At 37.2% G+C, this 23987-nt stretch overlaps 1 protein-coding gene across 4 annotated transcripts in view; it reads right to left on the bottom strand.

Moving 5' to 3' along the window:
* Positions 1-23987, bottom strand: part of DIAPH3 (diaphanous related formin 3) — a 563626-nt gene that overhangs the window by 249127 nt on the left and 290512 nt on the right. For all 4 annotated transcript variants that reach the window (XM_068984294.1, XM_068984295.1, XM_068984296.1 and 1 more), the window contains one exon: positions 7524-7763. In XM_068984294.1, the coding sequence (XP_068840395.1) occupies positions 7524-7763 (240 nt within the window). The remainder of the gene's footprint in view (positions 1-7523; positions 7764-23987) is intronic.

The following is a 23987-nucleotide window of genomic DNA, read 5'->3' as shown; positions in this document are numbered from 1 at the left end:
TGCATATAAGTTAAATATGCAGGGTGACAATATACAGTCTTGACGTACTCTTTTTCCTATCTGGAACCAGTCTGTTGTTCCATGTCCAGTTCTAACTATTGCTTCCTGACTTGCATACAGATTTCTCAAGTGGCAGGTCAGGTGGTCTGGTGTTTCCACCTCTTGAAGAATTTTCCACAGTTTACTGTGATCCACACAGTCAAAGGCTTTGGAATAGTAAATAAAACAGAAGCAGCTATTTTTTTTTTTGGAACTTTTTCAGTGATCCAACAGATGTTGGCAATTTGATCTCTGGTTTCTCTGCCTTTTACTAATCCAGGTTGAACATCTGGAAGTTCACGGTTCACATGCTGTTGAAACCTGGCTTGGAGTATTTTGAGCATTATTTTACTAGCGTATGAGATGAGTGCAATTGTGCGGTACTTTGAGCATTCTTTGGCATTGCCTTTCTTTGGCATATAAATGAAAACTGCCATTTTCCAGTCCTGTGCCCACTGCTGAGTTTTCCAAATTTGCTGGCATATTGAGTGCAGCACTTTCACAGCATCATCTTTTAGGATCTGAAATAGCTCAACTGGAATTCCATCACCTCCACTAGCTTTGTTCATAGTGATGCTTCCTAAGGCCCACTTGACTTCACATTCCAGAATGTCTGGCTCTAGCTGAGTGATCACACCATGGTGATTATCTGGGCCATTAAGATCTTTTCTTTTGTCTTTTTGTTTTTTTTTAATCTCTAAGCACAGTGGAGGAATCTGAGGCTGTCAGCTTCAGGGACAGGGAGTTTGACAGAACAGGAATTCTGGTTTTGAGAGTGGTTAAAGGACAGCACAGGAGCAGTACATTGACTCTTCATGGACAAAACCACCTGGGTTTTATAATTCTAATAAAGGGTTAATTCTAATTTTAAATGCAACTGAGAAAACAAAGGTAATATGAATAATTTATCAGAAACACTATTTAGTAAGGCTAATTATTTCTTAGAAAATGCTATAGATTAAATATGTTAATGAGTGAGTCCGATAGAGTTAAGCAGTATAAGGAATTTCACACTGCTCTGGAAGTCAGATTTTTCACAGACTTAATTGGTTGGATGTGTGGCATTTGTTATCTTCAAGTCTTTGGCCAGAAACTGCTTTATTTTCAAAGGGTGCCAAAACTTACTGGGGTGGCTTTCCAATCTGATAGCAAATAAAAATTCTTCTAAAATCCTTCTGAAAAACCGAATGCCGTTGGAACAATGGATTTGTTTGACAAAGGTCTTTCTTAAAAATAACTTCAGATAGTAAAGGAAAAGGTGATATATACAAGAATCAAGATTTCACAAAAAAAGATCACAAGTGGTAACCTGTGTGACTGCGACAAGCTTGCAGAATATAAACCACATGTGACAGGTAGAGGGATTTGCTTCCTGCTCTTCATAATAATTGAAACTGCTTTCTAAGATCAAGTCCTAAAAAATAACTCAGGACACTGACCATCAATTATTTCAGTTCCACCATGTCACTGAGCTTCATACTCCTTTCACTCATTTCCTTCACTTTCAGAACAGTGTTCAGCATGGCAACAAAGAAAAGCAGCAGTTTGGGGGAATATTTTCACCACTCATCCTTAAGTGAGGAAGTAGAGTTGTTACATTTTTGTTCTGCTCTCATATTGGTTAGGTTTAGCTTTTGCGTGTTTGTTGGTTGGTTCCAGGCCACCTAGAAGGGATTGTTCATTCTGGGGTAAGTAAGTCAGGCAGAAGACAGATAAAATGATTCTCAGTTCAGTCTGAACATTAAAGATCACCTGTGGGATCTTTTTGAAGATGCCACTCATCAGGATTTGCATCCACACCTGCTGAAGTACCTGATCCGATGCGAGGCTGAAACATCGCTACTTGTAAAGGGCACTGTGGGGTGAGAACTGAAGCCCTGAAGGAGAGCTGCACACAGCTTCAAGAGATCACGCAGGACAGCTGGTGAAGGCACCAAAGAATGAGGAGACTAAACACATTTCTTTAAAAATTCTCCCCATCATAGCTTTGGTGAATTTATCCGACTTTTGGTTAGCCTATGCTTATAAAGGAAACATACAGACCAAATAATTTCATGCACTTGAAAAGATAACAGACAAAATTCAAACTGGCCTGCCACCATTGCATTTAATATCTAACTCCCAGTACCAACAGTCCCATTACTACGTATGCTTTGATAACTTCACCTTTGAAATGAATTAATTGAACATTCTACTGCCACTGACAATAGGAAATTTCCTATAAGTGATAATATGGATAAATTTATAGACACATCAACAGTGACGTTTTTCTGCAATCCCTCCCCTCCAACTAACACTGCATAAACTGATATAACTTATTATAATTGGTAAACTCTTCCAAAACTTATATTTACTATCCCAGTACAGGCAGTCATTTTAGCTACCAAGAACAATAGCTTCATCATTCAATTGTACTGATTGGGATGATTCGTTATTTAGAAATTACACATTTTAGCAGACACCAGTAATATATACAAACATGTTGTAATCATTGTTTCTGAATTGACAATATCTTTTCGAAAACAAGTTAAAATCATCTCATATATTTAATATGGTGGAGAGTTTGATGGTTGAGTCAACCCCCTTTTTCTAGAATACTGACTTAGCCTGGCTCCACACAGGTTCTCTAAAATTACTAATTTTAGCACCAACAACATATACATTTTTTCTAGGTGGGCATTTTGGTCAGACAAGCACCTACCTGATTGCTGATTGGATTTCTAAGGATATAAATTTGCATTTAGTCAAGAGCAGGTCCAGATAAAAGAATGTAATCTCAAACTACTTATTATCAAATGATACACCTGTACTTTTCAGTTACAGTAATGCTATCCCTAGTTTAAGGAAAATGGTGTAAGTGCTTTGCTTTCTGATGGCTTGGCTTTTTGAAAGGATAAACAACAGACTACATAGAAGAATGGAGAGAGTGCTTGTCATTTGTAAAATCCTCCAAAGATATTACTAAACTTTAGATAAATTGGATAATAAGCAGTTTGAGATTATTATATTTTATTTGGGACCTGCAGTACTCTTGCTTCGGAAATTGCATGGACAGAGGAGTATGGCAGGCTATAGTCCATGGGGTCTCAAAGAGTTGGACATGACTTTGTAACTAAATAGCAGCAGCAACATCTTACTATGAGGGTTCTCTTAGCGTGTTACCCCGTAACAGACTCTGAGTGCATATCTGCAAGAGAAGTGGGTGGCTGATGGAGAGGAAGATGGTTCTAAAAGAAAGATCTTAATGACATTGATTTTTTTTTTTTTTTTTTTTTTGCTATTTAAAAGAACACTGCTCGACATCCTATTTTCCATTTATAATGACATGCAGGCAAAATTTCGCATGATGTGCAGCCTTGGCTAATAAGAGAAATTAAAATATTTAGTTCACAAAGCCTCATGACTGTGTTCTGCACTTCACTTTTTCCATTAGAAAGCCTCAAGCCTACCATCTACTTTAATTTATGCTGACATCTTAATACATTCTAGTCTATGGTTACTTAATGTCTCAAATTTTGCTTTTATATTTATCACAGACCTTATCAAATCTTTGGGTAAAATAAAGTAAAATCTTTTCGTTCTAAACTTCTTTATTATAGTTCAGTTCAGTTGCTCAGCTGTGTCCAACTCTTTGTGACCCACGAACTGCAGCACTGCAGGCTTCCCTGTCCATTACCATCTCCTAGAGATTGCTCAAACTCACGTCCATTGAGTCAGTGATGTTATAGTTTTATTATAATAGTTTATCATAATATAAATTATAATATAGTTTATTATAGCCATCTCAATCACAGATACAAACAAAAATAATATAGCCCCTAAAACCAAATTACAATGCATATAGAATTCACTATTCATGTATTTATCTCTAAACAATGCAAAGTTAACAATTTAACTTTCCACACACTTAAGCTAAATTTATAAAGCACACTTAAAAGTAAAGATTTTGGATATAGAATATTAAATGGCATATAATTACCCAGCATGTTTGAACAGATTAAAATATTACCCTGTCTTTCTACTGTCAAATAAATATGGAATTCCTTGTATGGGGCTTATCATCAAAGCAAATGCTTCATGCTCAGTGTGAAAATTCAATCACAATTGTCAAAGATCAAGCTGCTACTTCTGATAACAAACATGATGAGATATCATCTTATTCAATATATGCTTTCAACTTGACATGTAGGCTAATAAAAAATATGAAGCTGTAGTATTTATTTTGTTTCTTGTACAACAGAAGGCTCCTAACAGGGAAGATCAAAATATCCAGTAACGCTGACTGAAAATACAGTCAACCCTATTATCTGGAGACAGATTAACAGGTTTATAGCTTGACTATAGTAAAATATTAGCAGCAGGCACTGTATTTGCAAAGGGTTTTAAATCATTATGCATCAGCAACTGTGTATCAATATGAGAGGATATCTGTTTTCAACTGCATAATAACACTGTCTTTACACAACACTGAGTGCACTGCTTCGTGCACTGCTACCCATTCAACAGCTATTTATTCAGCATTTCCTACGGACCAAGTACCAAATGAGGCACTTCCTCTTCATTAATCAGACCTAACCTCTTATCTCCACGTCTCTTTGAAGGAAGGCATGAGGGAAGGCATGTGGTCAGCTTCTTGTGAGCTGGTCATTGTTCTGAGATACAATCTGAAGCCAGAACAGATGCTCCGCAGTTTAAAGCAAACTCCAGTAGTTTCCACATGTGGACTTAAACTTCTCTGCCATCTCACCCCCGGCCCTATTTTTCTTCCTTTCTTCTCAGGGGAAGCTTGAACTGGCAGTCTTGCTTGCCTCCTTGCCCTTCAGCCTCCAAACTCATAATCACCATGCCCTCCCAATTCCTAGATGTTCCTTAAACGTGGACACTGCCCTCCACCCCCTCTACTCCTTTGCAACTACCTTAGTCAGACCTCCATCATCTCAGAGCACAGTGACCATTTCATAGTGGACCCTCAAATATATGTAAAATATATAAAGAAGGCAGCTTCAAGCAGATGCCTTTTAAGACACTGAGGTAACAGACACTGTTGTTTGTGGTTTAGTCACTGCGTCGTATCTGACTTTCGCAACCCCAAGGACTAGCCCACCAGGCTCCTCTCTCCATGGGATCTCCCAGCCAGGAATACAGGAGTGGGTCGCCATTGCCTACTCTAGAAACTAGAGATAGGAAACACCAAAATCAGCCTGAACTCATTTCTCCTTTGAGCAACAGCTTCAAACATGTCAGTAGCAGGGAATTATCTTTGACCCCTCCCTTCTTCTTCTTCCATCCCCAGCTATCCTCTCAGCTCCATTTCCCCTGGTGCCCTCCTAGGTTATGTGACACAGGTCAGCCAATCACTGTGTCTCTCCCCACTATAACCCCCTAACCCAAGGCTGTCCAATAGAACAGTGATGGAAACGTGCTATACTTAACGCTTGTCTGCATGTATGGACACTGACTCACTTGAAACATGCTAAGTGTGATTGAGGAATTAAAAATTTTTAAGTTTACTTAAATAGTAATTGATTGAAATTTGAAAAGTCATCTATGGCTAATGGTGACAGTACTAGAAGGTGCAGCTTGCCTTTCTTCCATACTGTTGCTATTTATCTTCCTGAAAAACAGATGATAACATCACTAGTTCTACAGAACTAACACGCCTTCATAATGCCTTTACCATAAGGCATGACACCTAAGCTCTTCACCATCGAGACCAACCTACTATTTCATTTCTATTTTCTCCACTCTTCCTCCATCCAAAAGGGAAAGTGTGAGTCGCTCAGTCATGTCTGAGTCTTAGCAATCCCATGGATTGTAGTCCACCAGGCTCCTCTGTCCATGGAATTCTCCAGGCAAGTATACTGGAGTGGGTTGCCGTTTCGCCCTTCAGGGGATCTTCCTGATCCAGGGATCGACCCCAAATCTCCCACATTGCAGGCAGATTCTTTACCATCTGAGCTACCAGTGAAGCCCCTTCAACAATAACTGATCACTTGGTATACTCACACATGCCATGATATAACCTTTTACACGAACTGTTGATGCCTTTTTAGAATGCTTTTTTCCTCTCAGAGAACATCCACTCATCCTTCCAGATCCAGCTCAAATTCCTGCTCCTCTCTGAGTAACTGCCCTCCCTTAGTCCAGCTAGCCGTTCTCTCTTAACTCTGCTGCCATAACTTTAGTATAGAGGTCCACTGAAATATTTAAGCATGCTTAATGGCTTACATATGAAAAATAGGAATCCCATGTATCCCAGGTAAATATTAATCATATACATAAAATGAGATGATGAGGACAAGTGTTTTACACAAGAGTAAGTAAGCACTCTATAAATGTGCAGTCTTTAATACATGTCTTATGAATCCCATCTTAATACTTGCTAGGGATCTTCACTGAACATAGCAGGCTAAGAAAACAAGGAGAGAAGAGTGAAAAGATGTATATGGGAAAGAAGAAAAGTTCGCAAGGCACTGCTACTAAAAGGAGGCATAAGCCAGGGGAATTGTGCAAGAAAAGCCAGGAAAGCACCAAGAGACTAACCATTTGGTAACCCACAGCTAAAGCCGAGCGTGTTTCTCGCCTCCCCATCAAACTGGCAATAACAACAATCAAATTCCTTAATCAGGGAGTGTAGATGTGACCAGGTCAAGAACAAGAGAAAGCTTTTCTTGTGCTGTGTAACTGAGAAGAATTTGTTGTAAGCAGATCAATAAAGCACTATTACTATGGCCCGCTTCTTAGAGCTCTGCTATATAAAACTCTGAATGGATTTGCTGTAAGAAAATTTAACCTACAGAAAAAACTGAAGGGGAAAAAAAACCCTCTAAATGTACTAAATTTTCATCTCCTCCAACATTATATTTAAATAGAAATATTTCAAAATCATTAATGACTTCTGAGTTATGTTTATTCCTAATATGACTTTCCTTTTATATAAAGCAGTCTCAATTTTATTTCCCTTTAGTCAGCTTTCAAAAAAGAAAAATGCAAAGAAACATTTAAATAGCTAAAGGTAAAAATTTTAGTGGGAATCACAAGCAATTCTCAATATATATACTGTCATATGCAGGTATTTATATTGAATGAATATTAGGCTTAAATAATATTTTGATATTCCATTTCATCCGTTTGAGAAACCATAGATTTACAACACAATTTTGCTATTAAACAAAAATCCTTCATTTGAATTTGCAGATCAGAGACAATTAATATTTGGATTTAGTTCAGAGGTTGAGTAAATAAGCTCAGTTCACCCTGGGTTTGGGTTGATGGTTCAGTTTAAGTTATTGACAATGAGCACATCAAATTAAAGAATAAATAATGTAGTCAGGGCTGACATTTAAGAATAAGTGTTCGGAGGGAGGTGATATATGTATAATTATGGCTGATTTGCGCTGTTGTATGGCAGAAACCAATACCACATTGTAAAGCAATTTTCCTCCAATTAAGAAATAAATTGGAAAAACAAATAACAAACTCACTTTACAGAGAGAGCTAAGGTTAAATCCGAAGGTTTGTGCATTCCGGGAGCCGGCATTCATGTAGTTTCCCATTAGCAACACCAGTTCCAGCAACTTGCTGAAGCCCCTGCTCTTCTTGATCTCTTCACAGGCGGCACTGACAGCCATGATGTCAGGTCTGATGTTGTTCACCTGCTCTTCAAACTGAAGCTTAAAGAGAATAGCACTGAGCCGTGGCCGTAGTCTCTTCACATTGCTCATCTGATTGAAGAGAAAATAGCAGATTTCCTTTAAAATGCATGATATACTTTAGTACTGTGTGGCTGCAAGTAATCTGGGATGATTTATTGGTATGACAGTACGGAAGAAGCAATATGTCCCCTAAAACTGATAGCAGGAAGAGAGAAAAACCCTGCATGTTTTTGTGAAGAATCCAGTCATCCCTCAAAGAAAAAATTAACAATTTAAATACTCGTTGAACAGAAATCTTCAGTTGTGACAAAATTTAACTGAGTAATAAAGTACATATAATTTTTTAAAAAACAATTTTTAAAAGGTAACAGGATACAGATGCAACAAATTACAGAGCATTCATACATAGCACTGCTTTAATTTTTGTTCAATGCTGAAAACGCTGGGTCATATTTAACAGATTCAGACAGGTCTAAAGAGGGTTTGTTTTCTTCAAAGAGCAACTGTTGTCCGCAAGAACCCTGCTGACTAACAGTGTGAGTTAGATCAAGGGAGAGGAAATAGGTCCCAATTTGTGCTAAACCGACTTCCTTCAGAAACACAGGGCTGCAGAGTGACCCCGCGCCGGGCTTGGGGCAGTTAGAGCTGGGAAGCGCGCAGAGAGGGATCCTGTCCTGGGTTTGAGAGGGGCTGAGAGCATCACAAAGAACAAGTGGCTAGAGGGCCAGCAAGCTCCGGCCTTCAATCTACCCCCAAACCACATCCAAGCAACACACGATGGGAGGAGCCAGAGGACTTGGGATGTACATTGTTTAAGTTACATGTGAATTCTTTGACCAAACATATTAGAAATTTGAGACAAAGCAGATCGATGGGGCAGCACTACCAAAAACAGCGAACTTCAATAACAATCATAAACATCAGTATTTTGAGGCAAGGTCAGGGAAAAAGCAGTGACAGAATATGATAAGATTAAAATAGGAAAGAGTTGTGTCTGTCACAGACCCTAAAGGAAAAGCTAAAAAAAAAAACAACAGAAAAACAATGTCATGTGAAGCTTATAGGCCCTCATTAAGGAGGCAGAAAGCTATCTACTCATAATATAATGACTGTTATTGAAGCTCATAGGATTTCATTAAGGAGACAGAAAGCTATCTGCTCATAATATAATGACTGTTATTTAAAATAAAATATACGATACAAAAGCCTGAACTTATTAGACTCCAACAGGACACTACAGATACCACCTTAATAACACAGAAAGACAACCCAGCTAAGTCATCTAATAAAACCGGAGCAACAGAGTTCTCAGGAGATACCTCTGAGAGAGTATCTTCAGATGAACTGAACTCTCAGAGTTACTAAATACTTTCTCAGCAAGTAATTTAAATATCTAATGTACATATAGTATTCTCCCACCCACTTGACCTGTTAAATGCTTATGCGTATACAATCAAGATTCTTAAACCTAAACTAATACAGTTATTAAGAAGTCCCTCTACAAAGTACTGTAAGGAATGTCTTAAAATTCCTTGAATCCAAGCAATGTCTTCAAGTTCCCATCTAGAGAAAATATTCTCTCCTAGAAGAAAGCATAGAAACTGTAAGCTCAAAAGGGACAATTTTTTAAAGTACAGGAAACATTACTAATTATTTTATAGAATGACTCTAGTTATAAAAATAAATTTTAGAAAGACAAAGTGAGGCCTTCTTAGGATACTTATTCTTAGTGGGCACAAATCATTGTTTGGACGTTGTATGCCTTAGCACAGAAAGCAGATATTAGCTGTGATTACTTCTCATAAAGTCATTTCATTTGTTATACAATGTTTCCAAATGGACTTACTTACCTGGAATTTGTATCCTTATTTAAATACTACAAATTTACTATTTTTACATAACTATATTGTACTGGACCATTCTGTATGATACTCTATTACTTTTAATTTAGTCTTCAGAACAGTAAGCCATACAAGGGAGCAGTCACATGCACAAATATGGTTATAGCCATTCAGAAGGTGTATTATGGACCCACAGCCATCTCTGCTTTCAGCCCATGCCCTCATTAATGATTATGAAGTCAGGTATTTGGTACTTTGCCATAAACAAGAACCATGGAATTAAAAACACTTGCTCCTTGGAGGAAAAGCTATGACCAACCTAGAAAATGTATTAAAAAGCAGAGACATCACTTTGTCAACAAAGGTCCATCTAGTCAAAGCTATGGTTTCTCCAGTATTCATGTACGGATGTAAGAGTTGGACTATAAAGAAAGCTGAGGTCTGAAGAATTGATGCTTTTGAACTGTGGTGTTGCAGAAGACTCTTGATGCTGAAGCTCCAATACTTTGGCCACCTTATATGAAGAACTGACTCACTGCAAAAGACCCTGAGGTGGGAAAGATTGAGGGCATGAGAAAAAGGGGATGACAGAGGATGAGAGATGGTTAGATGCAATTACTGAGCTGCTGTTTATAGGGTTGCTAAGAGTTGGACATGACTTAGAGACTGAACAAAAACAACAATAAACAAGGAAAGAATTCTCTAGTACCTGATGTAAAACATTATTATTGCAAAATATATTAATTTTAACATGTATTAATATACTACCTCATGTGCAAATAGAAAAAAGACTACCTAAAAGCCTATATTAAACCAACCCAAAGTATGTTAAAGCTTTCCTGCTGACAAGCTCACCATATGAATCCAGTACAAAGTAATTAATTTTCCTAGAATAATATAACCTAGATTTATATGAGTAATGAGTCTACCTGGCACTAGGGACAGGTTCCTCGAAAAATAAAATCTGTGATGTAATGCAGGAAAAAGTGCTATGAGTTTATGGAAAGTCCCGACAAAGCAAAGTCAGGAAGGATAATGTAAACAGATCTTTTAACACTTTTTATAATTAGATATCTTTTTCATATTGTTTTTTTCTCCCAAATTTGAAAAGTTAGTATTTTGACTGAAAATAAACAAATGCATTTTAGTGAACAAAATTACCATATTGGAAAGGATCTTGAGAAATCACCAGAACTCGAGCCTGTTTATAGTCTACCATTCAGCCTACACTGATGCCCCAGACCAAATGGCTTTCCCTTTTATTTAAAAGAAAGAAAAGACCTCAGTGAAACCTCATGTTCTAAGACCTAAATCTTGTGATCTATAAAGGTAACAGCAGTTATTTTTCTTATTGGTCAAATCAAAGTCTATTTCTTCAGATGGGATCAAAGGAAAAAGCTTAAAAATTAAAAAAAAAAATTTTTTTTTAAATCCTGAAGGTTTCTCCAGCCCTTCAAACTGGACATCTGCACTCTGGTTTTCTTGCTCAAAACATTTAGAACTCTGCCTTATCTGCCAAAGACTAGACTGGATGAAGAAATGGAGAGCTATGATGCTCAAAAAATATTCTCAAAGCTAACAGAAAGTCATTAAAAAAAGAAAAAAAGGAAAGACTGTTACAAAACTTAACTTACTATAAGATAGCAAATAACTAGAAGGTTAGAACAAATTAGAATTCATTTTTTCCAGAGGTATCCTTTACATTTATTACTACAGGGTCTTAGCAATGTAAACTCACAGCACCAAAATCTGATAACACTGAGTTATACTTTGGATATCAAACTAAAGGCATAAAAGATAAAAATATTTTGATTTTACTACTATTTTTTGAAGGCAGGGAGTAGTCCTCTGGCAACCATCACATGACCATAGATGTCACACGCCAGAATGAAAACACCTAAGAACAGAGACTGGATAAAATCGAAAGCAATATCCAGAACACAAAGGGTGATTTTTATTTCAAGATTTTGTTCACTGGCAACATTTGCATGGTTGGAGCAGGTACAAAGTAAGATGAAAAGACCTTTAGAAAATCAATGAACCAACAAGCATTGACTGGGTGCCCATTCAGTGCTGTGAGTGGCACAGAAGTCGTGGTTGCTGCCCTTGTGTCATCAAATTCTTGCCATCTGTCTTAAAGGGCAAAAAGGAGGAAAAGTCTTCCAGGAAATATAATCTCATAATCTCATTATGGTTGTGTTTTTCACGTATAGTTTTATCTATTATTTCACGAGGGAGGAAAATAGAATCTATTTGACATTTTTACACCAACTACATTTAACACCATATCTGGTCCTCTTTATTCAGTTTCTTTTACAAACATGGTATTTCAGGAGCAAACTTTTTCAAAACTTTTTGGGTTTTCCCCCACTTCTTGCCTGCAGCCTTGTGCAAGCGCACCTCAGAAGAAGCTTGAGAACACACTCCATATCTTTATTATTCTTCCCTAAAGTTGTTGTAAGACTAACTAACCTAACCCTAAAGTTGTTGTAAGACTAATTAATCATTCATTTAACTTTCTAACCTAAGTAACCTGCTGACTGAAAAGCTACTAGCTTGAGTCTGAATTAACTTATCAATACTGCTTTAAACCTTTACTTTAGATACTTTCTAAATACATAATTATAAGGAATAATGGGACAGTGTTTCCGGAAAGTTAAATGACTCCTGCAAGTTCACAGGGCCAGAGGGCATGAGTCTAGAGCTAACTTGCTGCCAACTAAGTGTGCAAGACACTCAAAGCATCATAACATGAAAATTAACAACTGCAACTTAAAATCCATCTGATACTCAAACTACTTCTCTCATATTTTCCTACAGACAAGAACAGACTTTAATTTCCCCATAGCAGTTATTACATAAAGCACTATGGAGACGAGTGGCCCTGTTGTGCACTCCGCCTTCTGCTCTTCACATTCCGTTCTTTCCTTCTGGGTGTACCCAGTTGCCCTAAATGTTTCCAGATCCACTTTTATTGTCCCCTAGCACTGCACTTGCCACTCACAGTTTCATACTAGCTCATTCCTCCACTCCCTGTAAGACGTGTGAGAAGGAGAACGTGAAGAAAATAAGTGGATCTCTGTGAAAGACAAGATTATAAAAAATGACACAGGGATGGGAGGAAATGCCATCTGAGCAGGGAGGTCTAACGACAGACTAAGACCTTTCAGAAAGGGTTTAGAACTTGATTTTCCCAAGCAAACTGTATGAAAAATATCTTCCTTTTACTGTTTTAGCTGGCCAATATTTTCATGATCTCCAGAATCCTTAGAATTAAAAAAAAAAAAAAAAAGTTCATTGCACTCCAGGAAAGGCATCAAAAACATAGCTATTCAAGTGCCTTATTCCTGGATAGTGCTCAGACTATCAAGACTGTTCTTTTAAATAAATGTGCTCTTATGATAATAAAACTCATAAGCTAAAGTTATTTTTTAAAATATACAACAGCAAAGTACACATGGCATTATTTTTTTACATTTTGCCATAGGAGCAAGATAAAGCCAAGAATTATACAAAAATATTAAAAGGATAAAATGTATATTCCTTCAGCTTGTCAAGAAATAGAAAATTGCTACAGACATCAGATATACTTTCTCTTTTTGTACAAATGCTTATCAATTCTGGACCACTAAGGATTTCACAGCAGGTCCAAACGAGTTCTGCAGATACTCAGGATCTGCAAGTTGTGAAGTTAGAGAGCGAGAGGCTTCTTATTTTATTTGGCAGTCTTAGCAAAACCCTCTTCACACATAAGTTTCATATCTGATGAATTAAAAAGCTGGCATAACACTCGGAACCATTCTGGTGTCTTAAATTCATTCACGTCTGCTTCCAGACAATCCGCATGCTAACACAGAAAACCAATGTTTTCAATGCTATCACTATAAGTAAGTTTTGCCTGTTCTTGAAATTTATATAAATGAAACTTTCAGTAAACACTTTTTGTATCTGATTTCTTTCACTCAATAAAATGACTTCGAGATCTGCATACACGTAGTATGATTGAGTATTAAAGACCTCCAGGTGAGATCATGCAGGATTTAGGGTGATCCCTGAATCTAATGCTGTGCCATTTTAAGGGAAAGGAGAGAGAAAGACACACACAGGAGAAGGAAACGTGAAGAACGGGAAGAAGGAGCAAAGAATGGCATGTTGTTCCAAGTCAAGAAATACCAAAGGCTACCAGGTGCTAGGAGAGAGGCAGAATACAGATTCTTCCTCAGAGTCTCCAAAAGGCACCAACCCTGCCAAGAGAGTCATGCGGGACCAAAGGTCTCCAGGAGTGTGACAGAATAAATCACTGTTGTTTCAAGCCACTGAGACTGTGGACCTCTGCTGTGGCAGCCCAGGGACACTCACACAGGATACTATGAAAACTCTTGTCTGAGTCCTCATTTCTATTAAATATCTAAAAGGGAGAGTGTAAATGTATACTTAATGGAACAAAAACTGTCAACCTTTTTACAAAGTGGTTTATACCACTTACGCCTCGTTTGCCAATGTTAGGCTTTATTCTGGAAGCTTTTATCTTCTCATGTATAGGTCTGTACCCCACCCTTCATTAACTAGTCTGTATGGTATGATGAGGGCTTCCCAGGTGGCACCGGTGGTGGTTTAGTCACTAAGTCGCGTCCGACTCTTGCAACCCCATGGACCGTAGCCCCACCAGGCTCCTCTGTCCATAGGATTCTCCAGGCAAGAATACTGGAGTAGGCTGCCATTTCCTTCTAACGGAGGAAATGTTAAGAGATGCAGGTTCAAGCTCTGGGCCACCAAGATCCCCTGCAGGAGGGCATGGCAACCCACTCCAGTCTTCATGCCTGGAGAATGCCATGGAAAGAGGAGCCTGGTGGCTACAGTCCACAGGGTTGCAGAGTCAGTCATGACTGAGGAGACTCAGCATGCACACATGGTATGATGAAGGACTTTTCACAGCATCATTTGGTACAAGGAAGTTCCTTTCTCTACTCACTAACCTTCAAGCCTTTATTGAAAATCAACTGATGGTATCTTTGTGAGTCTTTAAACTCTAAACTTTTAAGAAAAAAGTTTATATAGTCTTAAGCGAAAACATTATTGTCTCGATAAAAAATCAGTACTCGAGGTCAGCAAAATTTGCCTTTCTCAAAATTGATTTTGTCCATTCCAAGTCCTTTACATGACATGAATTTTTGTAAAATCTTGTCAGTTACTGTTGTAAGACCTGCTGGGACTGATTGAGACTGTATGTATTACGAATCTATAGATCATGAGGGGAAAACGTAATCTTAACAAATTTAGTCTTCCACTCTAGCATGGTATATATATCACCATTTATTTACAACTTCTGTAAGTTCTCTCAGCAATAACTCTCTCTCAGCAATAACTTGGTAGTTGTAGTATAGAAAATTTGCACATGTTCAGTGAAATGCATCCTTATGTACTTTACATTTTTGATGCTACTGTAGATAGTACTATTTTTAATTTGTTTTCCAATATATCATTGCTTAAATAAAAAAATACAACTGATTTTCATATAGTTACTATTTTGTGACCTTCTAAGTTTCCTATAGATTCCTTATATATTCACATAGATAATAAGTTCACTTACATCATTTCCAACATACAGGCCTTTTATCTCATTTTCTTATTACACAAGTTAGAATATATATTATAATGAAGAAAAGTTATAAGAATAGATTTCCTTGTCTGGTTTCCAAATTATAAATGATAAAGAATTTAATCTTTCCCAACTAAGCATGAGGACAGTCCCATGTTTTCCACAGATGTCCTTATATAAGGTTGAAAAAGTTTTCTATTTTTCCTTGCTAGGAGTTCTTATATATCATAAACAAGATAGAATACTATCAAATGCTTTTATTTTGTATATAGATATTTGTATGATTTTTCTCCTTATTGTTTTGTAATATGGTCAACTGCATTAATTAATTTTCAAATGTTAAACCAACCTTGTACAAATTGGTAACTACACTCTTTTTATGCACTACTTGATACAAAAATATCTTACTGGCAATTTTTTCATGTATGTTTATATATGATATGGGTCTGTAGTAGATTGCTTTCTGTAATAGTTTCCCTTCTTTGATTACTGATTGAAATTAGAGAATTTAGGTTAATTTTTTCAGTGCTTTCATTTTCATGAATTTCAAAATAATTTCTCTTTGACCCACAAACAATTTAATACTATGTTACCCAATTTTCAAACAGTGAGAGATGTTCTATTATTGTTTTTATCCAATTTAATTTCAATTTAGACAGAAAGCATACACTTACAAGATTTCAATCTTTGGAAAATTACTGAGATTTATTTTATGTTTCCATATGCTCTACCTTGGTGAATGTTCCATGTGTATTTGAAAAGAATGTATATTTTGCAGTTATATGGGAAATTTTCTATAAATACCAATTGGAACAATCTGGTTGATGGAACAATCTGGTTGATAGAACAGTCTTGCTTTTTCAAATATTTACTGTCTTCTTTTTTGATATACTTTTACTAGAATTAAATGAAAGAGGGGCATTAAAATCTCATTATGACTGGGAAGCTATCTACTTCTCCATTTAATTCTACAGGTTTTGTTTCATGAATTTTAATGCTCTTTATTAGGTACATACATATTTAAGATGATTGTTTCTTGTAAATTACTCCTGTATCCTTGTGTAATGCCACTATCTCTTAAAAGATGATTTGTCTTGAAATATGCATTCTCTGAAATATACATAGCTATGCTACTTTTCTTACTGCTTATTATGTGTTTTGTATTTGTCCTTTCTGCCCTTTACATCTCTGTTCTCCTTTCCTGCTTTTCTGTTTATCAAGCAATTTTTAGTACTCCATTTTTTTTTCTTCTGATTTTTCCTGGTTCCTCTAGGACGAACACTATGCATCTTTATGTAGTCTATTTAGAGTGACTGTTAACTCAATATTATGCTTTTTTATGGTTTTCATTTCCTGACCCCCCTCTAGCATTTCAGTCACACTTCACACTCTGATTCATTTCATGTGTGTCATAATGTTACAATAGTGCAATTCCATTCATCCTACCCAATCATTTGTGCAACTACCATCACATCTTTTGCTTCTATATACATATAAACACTACCTTGCAATGTCATTTTTTAATTATTAGGTTTCTGTTCAATAAATTATGAGCATAAAAAAAGCACAGTTCATTTATTATTTCACATGGTATTGATTCCTTTTTGTGGGTACCAGTTTTCATCTAGTATCACTTTCACTTGGCCTGCAAGACAAGTTTATCTTTTCTGGTAGGACAGCTGTGACGGGCACAAACTCTCTGCTTTCATATAATTAAAAGTATATTCACTTTACCCTATTTTGGAAGGGTATCTACTAAATAGAGAATTTTGAGTTTATAGAGTTTGATTTATTTCAGCATTTTAAATATACCATTCTGTTGACTTCTGCTTTTGATTATTTCTAGAAAATCAGCTATATCCATCTCCTTATTTTTTCATATGTTTCCTTCAGCTTCAAATTACTTTCTCCCCTTTGTCTTTAAGCAGTTTGACTAGAATGTGCCAAAGTGTCTTTTTCTTTATATTTATCCTGAATGTGGTTTACTAAGATTCTTGAACCATAAGTTAATTTTTCCACTCAATTTGACATTTCTTTGCCTTTATTTCTTCAAATGTTTTGCCAGCCAGAATTTCACTCTTTTGTCCAGATGGGATTACAACTACAGGTGTTTAGATTGTAGGTTATACTTAACCTACATACTGAATATTTTAATTCAGCTACTGAACTTTTCAATTTTGCTTTCCTTTAATTCTCAAAGATAAATTCCTTTAGTTTGTTAAACATATTTATGATATCCACATTAAAGTCTTTACATTTGAAATCTAAAATCTGGCCCCTCTTGTTGATTTGACTGCTCTTTCCTTTGACTATACATTCTATTTTATTAACTTTGAAAGTGAAAGTGAAAGTCGCTGGGTCCTATCCGACTCTTTGCAACCTCATGGACTATACAGTCTATGGAATTCTCTAGGCTAGAATACTGGAGTGGGTAGCCTTTCCCTTCTCCAGGGGATCTTCCCAACCGAGGAACCGAACCCAGGTCTCTTGCGTTGCAAGCAGATTCTTTACGAGCCGAGCCACAAGGGAATCCCAAGAATACTCGAGTGGGTAGTCTTTCCCTTCTCCAGTGGATCTTCCTGACCCAGGAATCGAACTGGGGTCTCCTGCATTGCAGGCAGATTCTTTACCAGCTGAACCACAACTTCTTAATTAAATTATAAAATGCCATAATAACTCCTGTGGTATAATACTACTTGGAAGAATGTTCCTTCTTGATGTAGCAGGCAAATTAATCATTGGGTAATCACCTTTAAGTTTCTCCACAGGCTTATTTATAGTCTTAACAGGCTTAGTCTCACATTCTGTGGAAAACAGGAGGTGTTTCCCTGGCCCCTCTAACATGTTAGGACTTATTCTTCCCAGAAAAGACTGTAGACTTAATTTTTTTAGGGTCAGTGCCAGCAAATTAGGAAAACTCAGCAGTGGCCACAGGACTGGAAAAGGTCAGTTTTCATTCCAATCCCAAAGAAAGGCAATGCCAAAGAATGCTCAAACTACCGCACAATTGCACTCATCTCACATGCTAGTAAAGTAATGCTCAAAATTCCCCAAGCCAGGCTTCAGCAACACGTGAACCGTGAAGTCCCTGATGTTCAAGCTGGTTTTAGAAAAGGCAGAGGAACCAGAGATCAAATTGCCAACATCCGCTGGATCACGGAAAAAGCAAGAGAGTTCCACAAAAACATCTATTTCTGCTTTGACTGCGTGGATCACAATAAACTGTGGAAAATTCTGAGATGGGAATACCAGACCACCTGACCTGCCTCTTGGGAAACCTATATGCAGGTCATGAAGCAACAGTTAGAACTGGACATGGAACAACAGACTGGCTCCAAATAGGAAAAGGAGGACGTCAAGGCTGTATACTGTCACCCTGCTTATTTAACTAATATGCAGAGTACATCATGAGAAACGCTGGACTAGAAGAAACACAAGCTGGAATCAAGATTGCTGGGAGAAATATCAATAACTTCAGATATGCAGATGACACCACCCTTAGGGCAGAAAGTGAAGAGGAACTAAAAAGCCTCTTGATGAAAGTGAAAGAGGAGAGTGAAAAAGTTGGCTTAAAGCTCAACATTCAGAAAATGAAGATCATGGCATCTGGTCCCATCACTTCATGGGAAATAGATGGGGAAACAGTGGAAACAGTGTCAGACTTTATTTTCGGGAGCTCCAAAATCACTGCAGATGGTGACTGCAGCCATGAAATTAAAAGATGCTTACTCCTTGGAAGAAAAGTTATGACCAACCTAGATAGCATATTCAAAAGCAGAGCCATTACTTTGCCGACTAATGTCCGTCTAGTCAAGGCTATGGTTTTTCCAGTGGTCATGTATGGATGTGAGAGTTGGACTGTGAAGAAAGCTGAGTGCTGAAGAATTGATGCTTTTGAACTGCGGTGTTGGAGAAGACTCTTGAGAGTCCCTTCGACTTCAAAGAGATCCAACCAGTCCATTCTGAAGGAGGTCAGCCCTGGGATTTCTTTGGAAGGAATGATGCTAAAGCTGAAACTCCAGTTCTTTGGCCACCTCATGCGAAGAGTAGACTCACTGGAAAACACTTTGATCCTGGGAGGGATTGGGGGCAGGAGGAGAAGGGGACGACTGAGGATGAGATGGCTGGATGACATCACTGACTCAATGAACGTGAATCTGAGTGAACTCCAGAGGTTGGTGATGGACAGGGAGGCCTGACGTGCTGGGATCTTGGGATCGCAAAGAGTTGGACACGACTGAGCGACTGAACTGAACTGAACAGAAGTGTAGGTACTCCTTTAGGATGTTGGTCATGTTTCCTGAGTTACAACCTTACTAGTTGTTTGAGTGAATGCCAAGTATGTTAGTGAGAGTTGTCTCTAATTTGGCAGGGCCAGAACTCCAATGACTCCCAGGAATGATGGACCCCTGGTACGTCTGTTCTACTGTCACTGTGCAATACGGCAAATCTAGCTCCGCATATGCACAGCCCAGCCTCCAGGGAGACCCCCACAAATTTTTAAAAATTTGTTCCTAAGTATTTTATGGTTTTATTACTGCAAATGGAATTTTAAAATGCTTTTATTACAAGTTTAGTTTCAAAAATCCAAATACTCTTTACCTAGATTAACCAAATGTTTCCATTTTGTATCATTTGCTTCATCATATTTTCTCTCTTCCTCTTCATATATACGTATATTAAAGGAAAAATATATATGTACATATAATAATATAATACATAACATTTAGCTAAGGTGATGTCCATCAGCTTTTCAAATGTAAAGTTACAATACTTTCTTATATAATGTTATTTATATGAAGATGATTTAAGACTATATAAATAGTATGGATACAATCTATTTTCATCAATTGTTCACCTATGTGTTAAAGGGGACAGCCATTAAATATAGAATATTGATTCTAATATTCACTCTTTACTAAAAATGTATGTTTATACAACTTTCCAGATGGCTTCAAGAATAAGATATAAAATAAACAAGTCAATATCTATTGTAATTACACCTTAAGCCACCAGCACAATAAAATTGCCTAATTCTATACTAACTTAGTTAAACAAGTTCAATTTCCCATTTTCCACTATGTTTCCAAAACCGTCTTAGAAGACTGTATCCAGACCTATATAATGAGATTTGCAGAATATAGGAAATGATTCTCAGGCACTAGATAATACTCAAATCTAAAAATCAACCTTGAAACAACGTTGTCTGCAAAGTGAGCACTCATAAAAGACCTTTTTGCTTATAACTACAAAATCCTTTAGACTTTCTTTCAAATGAATGATTCATGGCTAGTAATCATTATGTGACTATAATGATGTTTTCTTTTGTTTTTGCAAATGAAACACATTAAGTGGATTGTGCCATAAAATTTCAATACTACATAGATGGTCTAACATGAAACAATCGTGTTTCTATACCAAAAAACAACCATAATTCTTATTATGGACTCAAATGCGCCACTTTTTAGTTGTCTATTTAGAAGATTTAAAATACCAAAGTAGAAAAAGCAACTTGACAAAATTCCCCAAAATTAATTTTAAATTCAACAGCTCAATAATTTAAGCTCCTCCATAAACATACTAAGTAATTTGTATTTATCATTAACTCAAGTCAATCTTTAAATATTAAAAATAAATCTGCTCCAGTGATGAAGCATATAGAAACCAGGACTAAAAGCAACTTCAAGTACAGGGGGAACCTACAGCAAAACACACAAGAGTGACTGCTACCATTAAATAAAGGAGGCTGTCCTTCAGCATCATAAAAGTATGGTTCACAGCTGAGCTGCACTAGTTACTAGATGGATGTACAAGCTGCCTCAGCAATGAAATGTTAATGACTACTTCTGGAGTTATATGAGAGACAGATAAAACTACTCATTCATTTATATATCGAATTATTTACTGCATATATATTATGTGCCAAAGAATCACATTGGATATAAGATGACAGGGACCTGGTCCAAATGGATGTACTAAAGTAAACAGATAAAGAAAGGGAGAGAAAAGGAGAAACAATAATATAAATCGGTAAGATCATTTTAGGTAAGGATGCTTGCTCATGAATATGCAGGATAACACAGAGAATGGTGGGAGGCATCAGGATGATGAGTCCTGCCACAGGGAAGGGGTATCTGGGCCGAGGCAGAGCGAGCGGCAGGCGTACAGCAAACCTGAGCAGAGAACAGAAAATGAATGCAGCTGAAACCAGTGGACAAAGAAGGGAGTGGTGATAGCTGAAAGTCACTCAGTTGTGTCTGACTCTTCACGATCCCATGGACCTCGAGCCTGCAAGGATCCTCTGACAGTGGGATTCTCCAGGCAAGAACACTGGAGTGGGTACCAGTCCTTTCTCCAGAGGATCTTCCCAACCCAGTGATGGAACCCGGGTCTCCTGCATTGGCTAAAAATCATATACTAGAGCATTTTACAAATTGAAATGGATTTAGATATCATTAGAACAATCAGAGAGAAATTCCCTTTCTGGCCAAAAATGGAAAAACACGGACTGCATTTATCTCCCTTCGCCCCCACACCCAGAAGCAACAGCTTTCAGACACTGACAATGACCGAGAAAGGGGAAACGGGCGCATTCCACGACTGCTCCAGCTTGCCGTCTGAAAAGGAGCCCAGGGGGAGCCAGGTGTTATGACCGAGACAGAGGTAAGAGCTGGGGATGCCAACGCAGCTGAGTTCTCAGGACAGAGTACCAGACAGGAAACGGTAACGCAGACAGAAAGCTCCAGCGTTCTCAAGAGGTTCCACTTATGTCTTTAACTGTAGTAGACACATCACGTGAGAAACTACTGAAGACCAAGGAAAGAATCAGTCAGAAGCACTGGAGGGAACCGCACCCAGCTATCAGATAAAGATGAGGATAGTACCTGCTCTCAGGAGGCAAAAGGGAAAAACTCACAATTCATGGAATACTGAATGAGACAAGAAAGTTTAAAACTACCATAATTCATATGCTTAACAAGGCTGAGAAAGGTTAAGGATTTTAAGCAGAGACATGAAAGATGTTTTTTTAAAACTACTTGCACAGAATTTCGACAATAGAAACCTTTGCTATCTGCGCTGACTGAAAAGGAAAAACATCAAATAGCATAAAAGAAAAGATTAGTGAACTGAAATGCATGTCCAAAATGAAAAAAGAGGGAAGAAAATAAAAAGGGCATCAATGAGCTGTGGAACAACTTTGAGAAGCCTGACATGTATGTAGGAATATAATATATATGCAACTTAAGTTTCAGAAATAGAGGAGAGGAGATATGGACAAAAACATGAAGAAAACTATATACCGAAACTACATCACAATCAAATTAATCAAGCGAAGAAGAAATCTTCAAAACAACCAGAGAAAAAGAGAAACATGTACAGAGAAACAGTTATGAGTGATGGCAAATTTCCTGCCTCAATAAATCAAACAAGAAGACAGTGTAGTAACATGTTTAAAACTATGAAAGGAAAAATAATTAACTTGGAATTCCATACCTATGGAAATACTTCAAAATGAGGTAGAAAAGACTTCTACATACATAAAAAAACTGAAAGAATTCATTAGTGCTAGAATAAATGTTATGGCAGTTTTTCATGTGGAAGAAAGATGATTCCAGATGGAAGTCAACATTTACACAAGAGAGAGAGTAATACTGGAGTGTGTAGATAAAAAAGACAACCACTTTGTTGAAAGTAAAAGTCACAACATGTTAACAGTTTTAAACATAACCCAAGGCAAGATGTGTGATAACAAATGCACAAAGCCCCCAACAGGAGTATATTATAGTGAGGCTTCATAACACACGTTGACTAATATCATATCATTTGAAGGAATTTAAAAATGTATCCTGTAAACCCTAATGCAACCACAAATAAAACATAGCAACAAACCAACCAACAGAAAGATAAAGTCAGTAAAATACTCAATTCAAGACTAAAATAATCCCAAAGAATAGATGAGGAAAATAGAAAATAAATAACAAGATGTGAGATTCAAATCCCACTAGATTAATAACCACATTAAAAGAAAATGACCACTCCACTTAAAAAGGCAAAATCATTACACTAGACTTGAAACAAAAATGCAATATTCAACCAATATGCTGCCTATAACAACAATAGGTTAAAAGGAAAAGGACAAAAAATGGCTTCATTGAATAACAAGGTAAATTTCAGACAGAGTACTTTAAGCTTAGAAGTGACATAATCACATTTATTTTTGTACTAAAAGATCTCTAGCTGCTATGTGCAAAAGGACAGAATGTTCCACATGTGATATAGGACCTTAAACACAACAGGTTATCAACAAATGGAAAATACAAAAATGTATACAGTTGTGACAGGCTGACCAATCATTATCACCATTGATAGTTTCTTGTCTCTCAAGCACATTATTCTAAAATGAATACCCACAATTTATTCCTCTTTACATTTGTCTTGCTATTGTCATTCATTCACAGTTCAGTTCAGTCACTCAGTCGTGTCTGACTCTTTGTGACCCCATGGACTATAGCATGCCAGGCTTCCCTGTCCATCACCAACTCCTGGAGTTTACTCAAACTCATGTCCATTGAGTCGGTGATGTCATTCAACTACCTCATCCTCTGCCATCCACTTTTCTTCCTGTCCTCAATCTTTCTCAGCATCAGGGTCTTTTCAAATGAGTCAGTTCTTTGCATCAGGTGGCCAAATTAATGGAGTTTCAGTTTCAACATCAGTCCTTCCAATGAACACCCAGGACTGATCTCCTTTAGAATGGACTGGCTGGATATCCTTGCAGTCCAAGGGACTCTCAAGAGACTTCTCCAAAACCACAGTTCAAAAGCATCACTCTTTGGCACTCAGCTTTCTTTA

The sequence above is a fragment of the Capricornis sumatraensis genome, chromosome 12 (genome assembly GCF_032405125.1).
Source record: "Capricornis sumatraensis isolate serow.1 chromosome 12, serow.2, whole genome shotgun sequence".
Taxonomy (NCBI): domain Eukaryota; kingdom Metazoa; phylum Chordata; class Mammalia; order Artiodactyla; family Bovidae; genus Capricornis; species Capricornis sumatraensis.
This window is presented reverse-complemented; position numbering and strand designations above follow the sequence as displayed.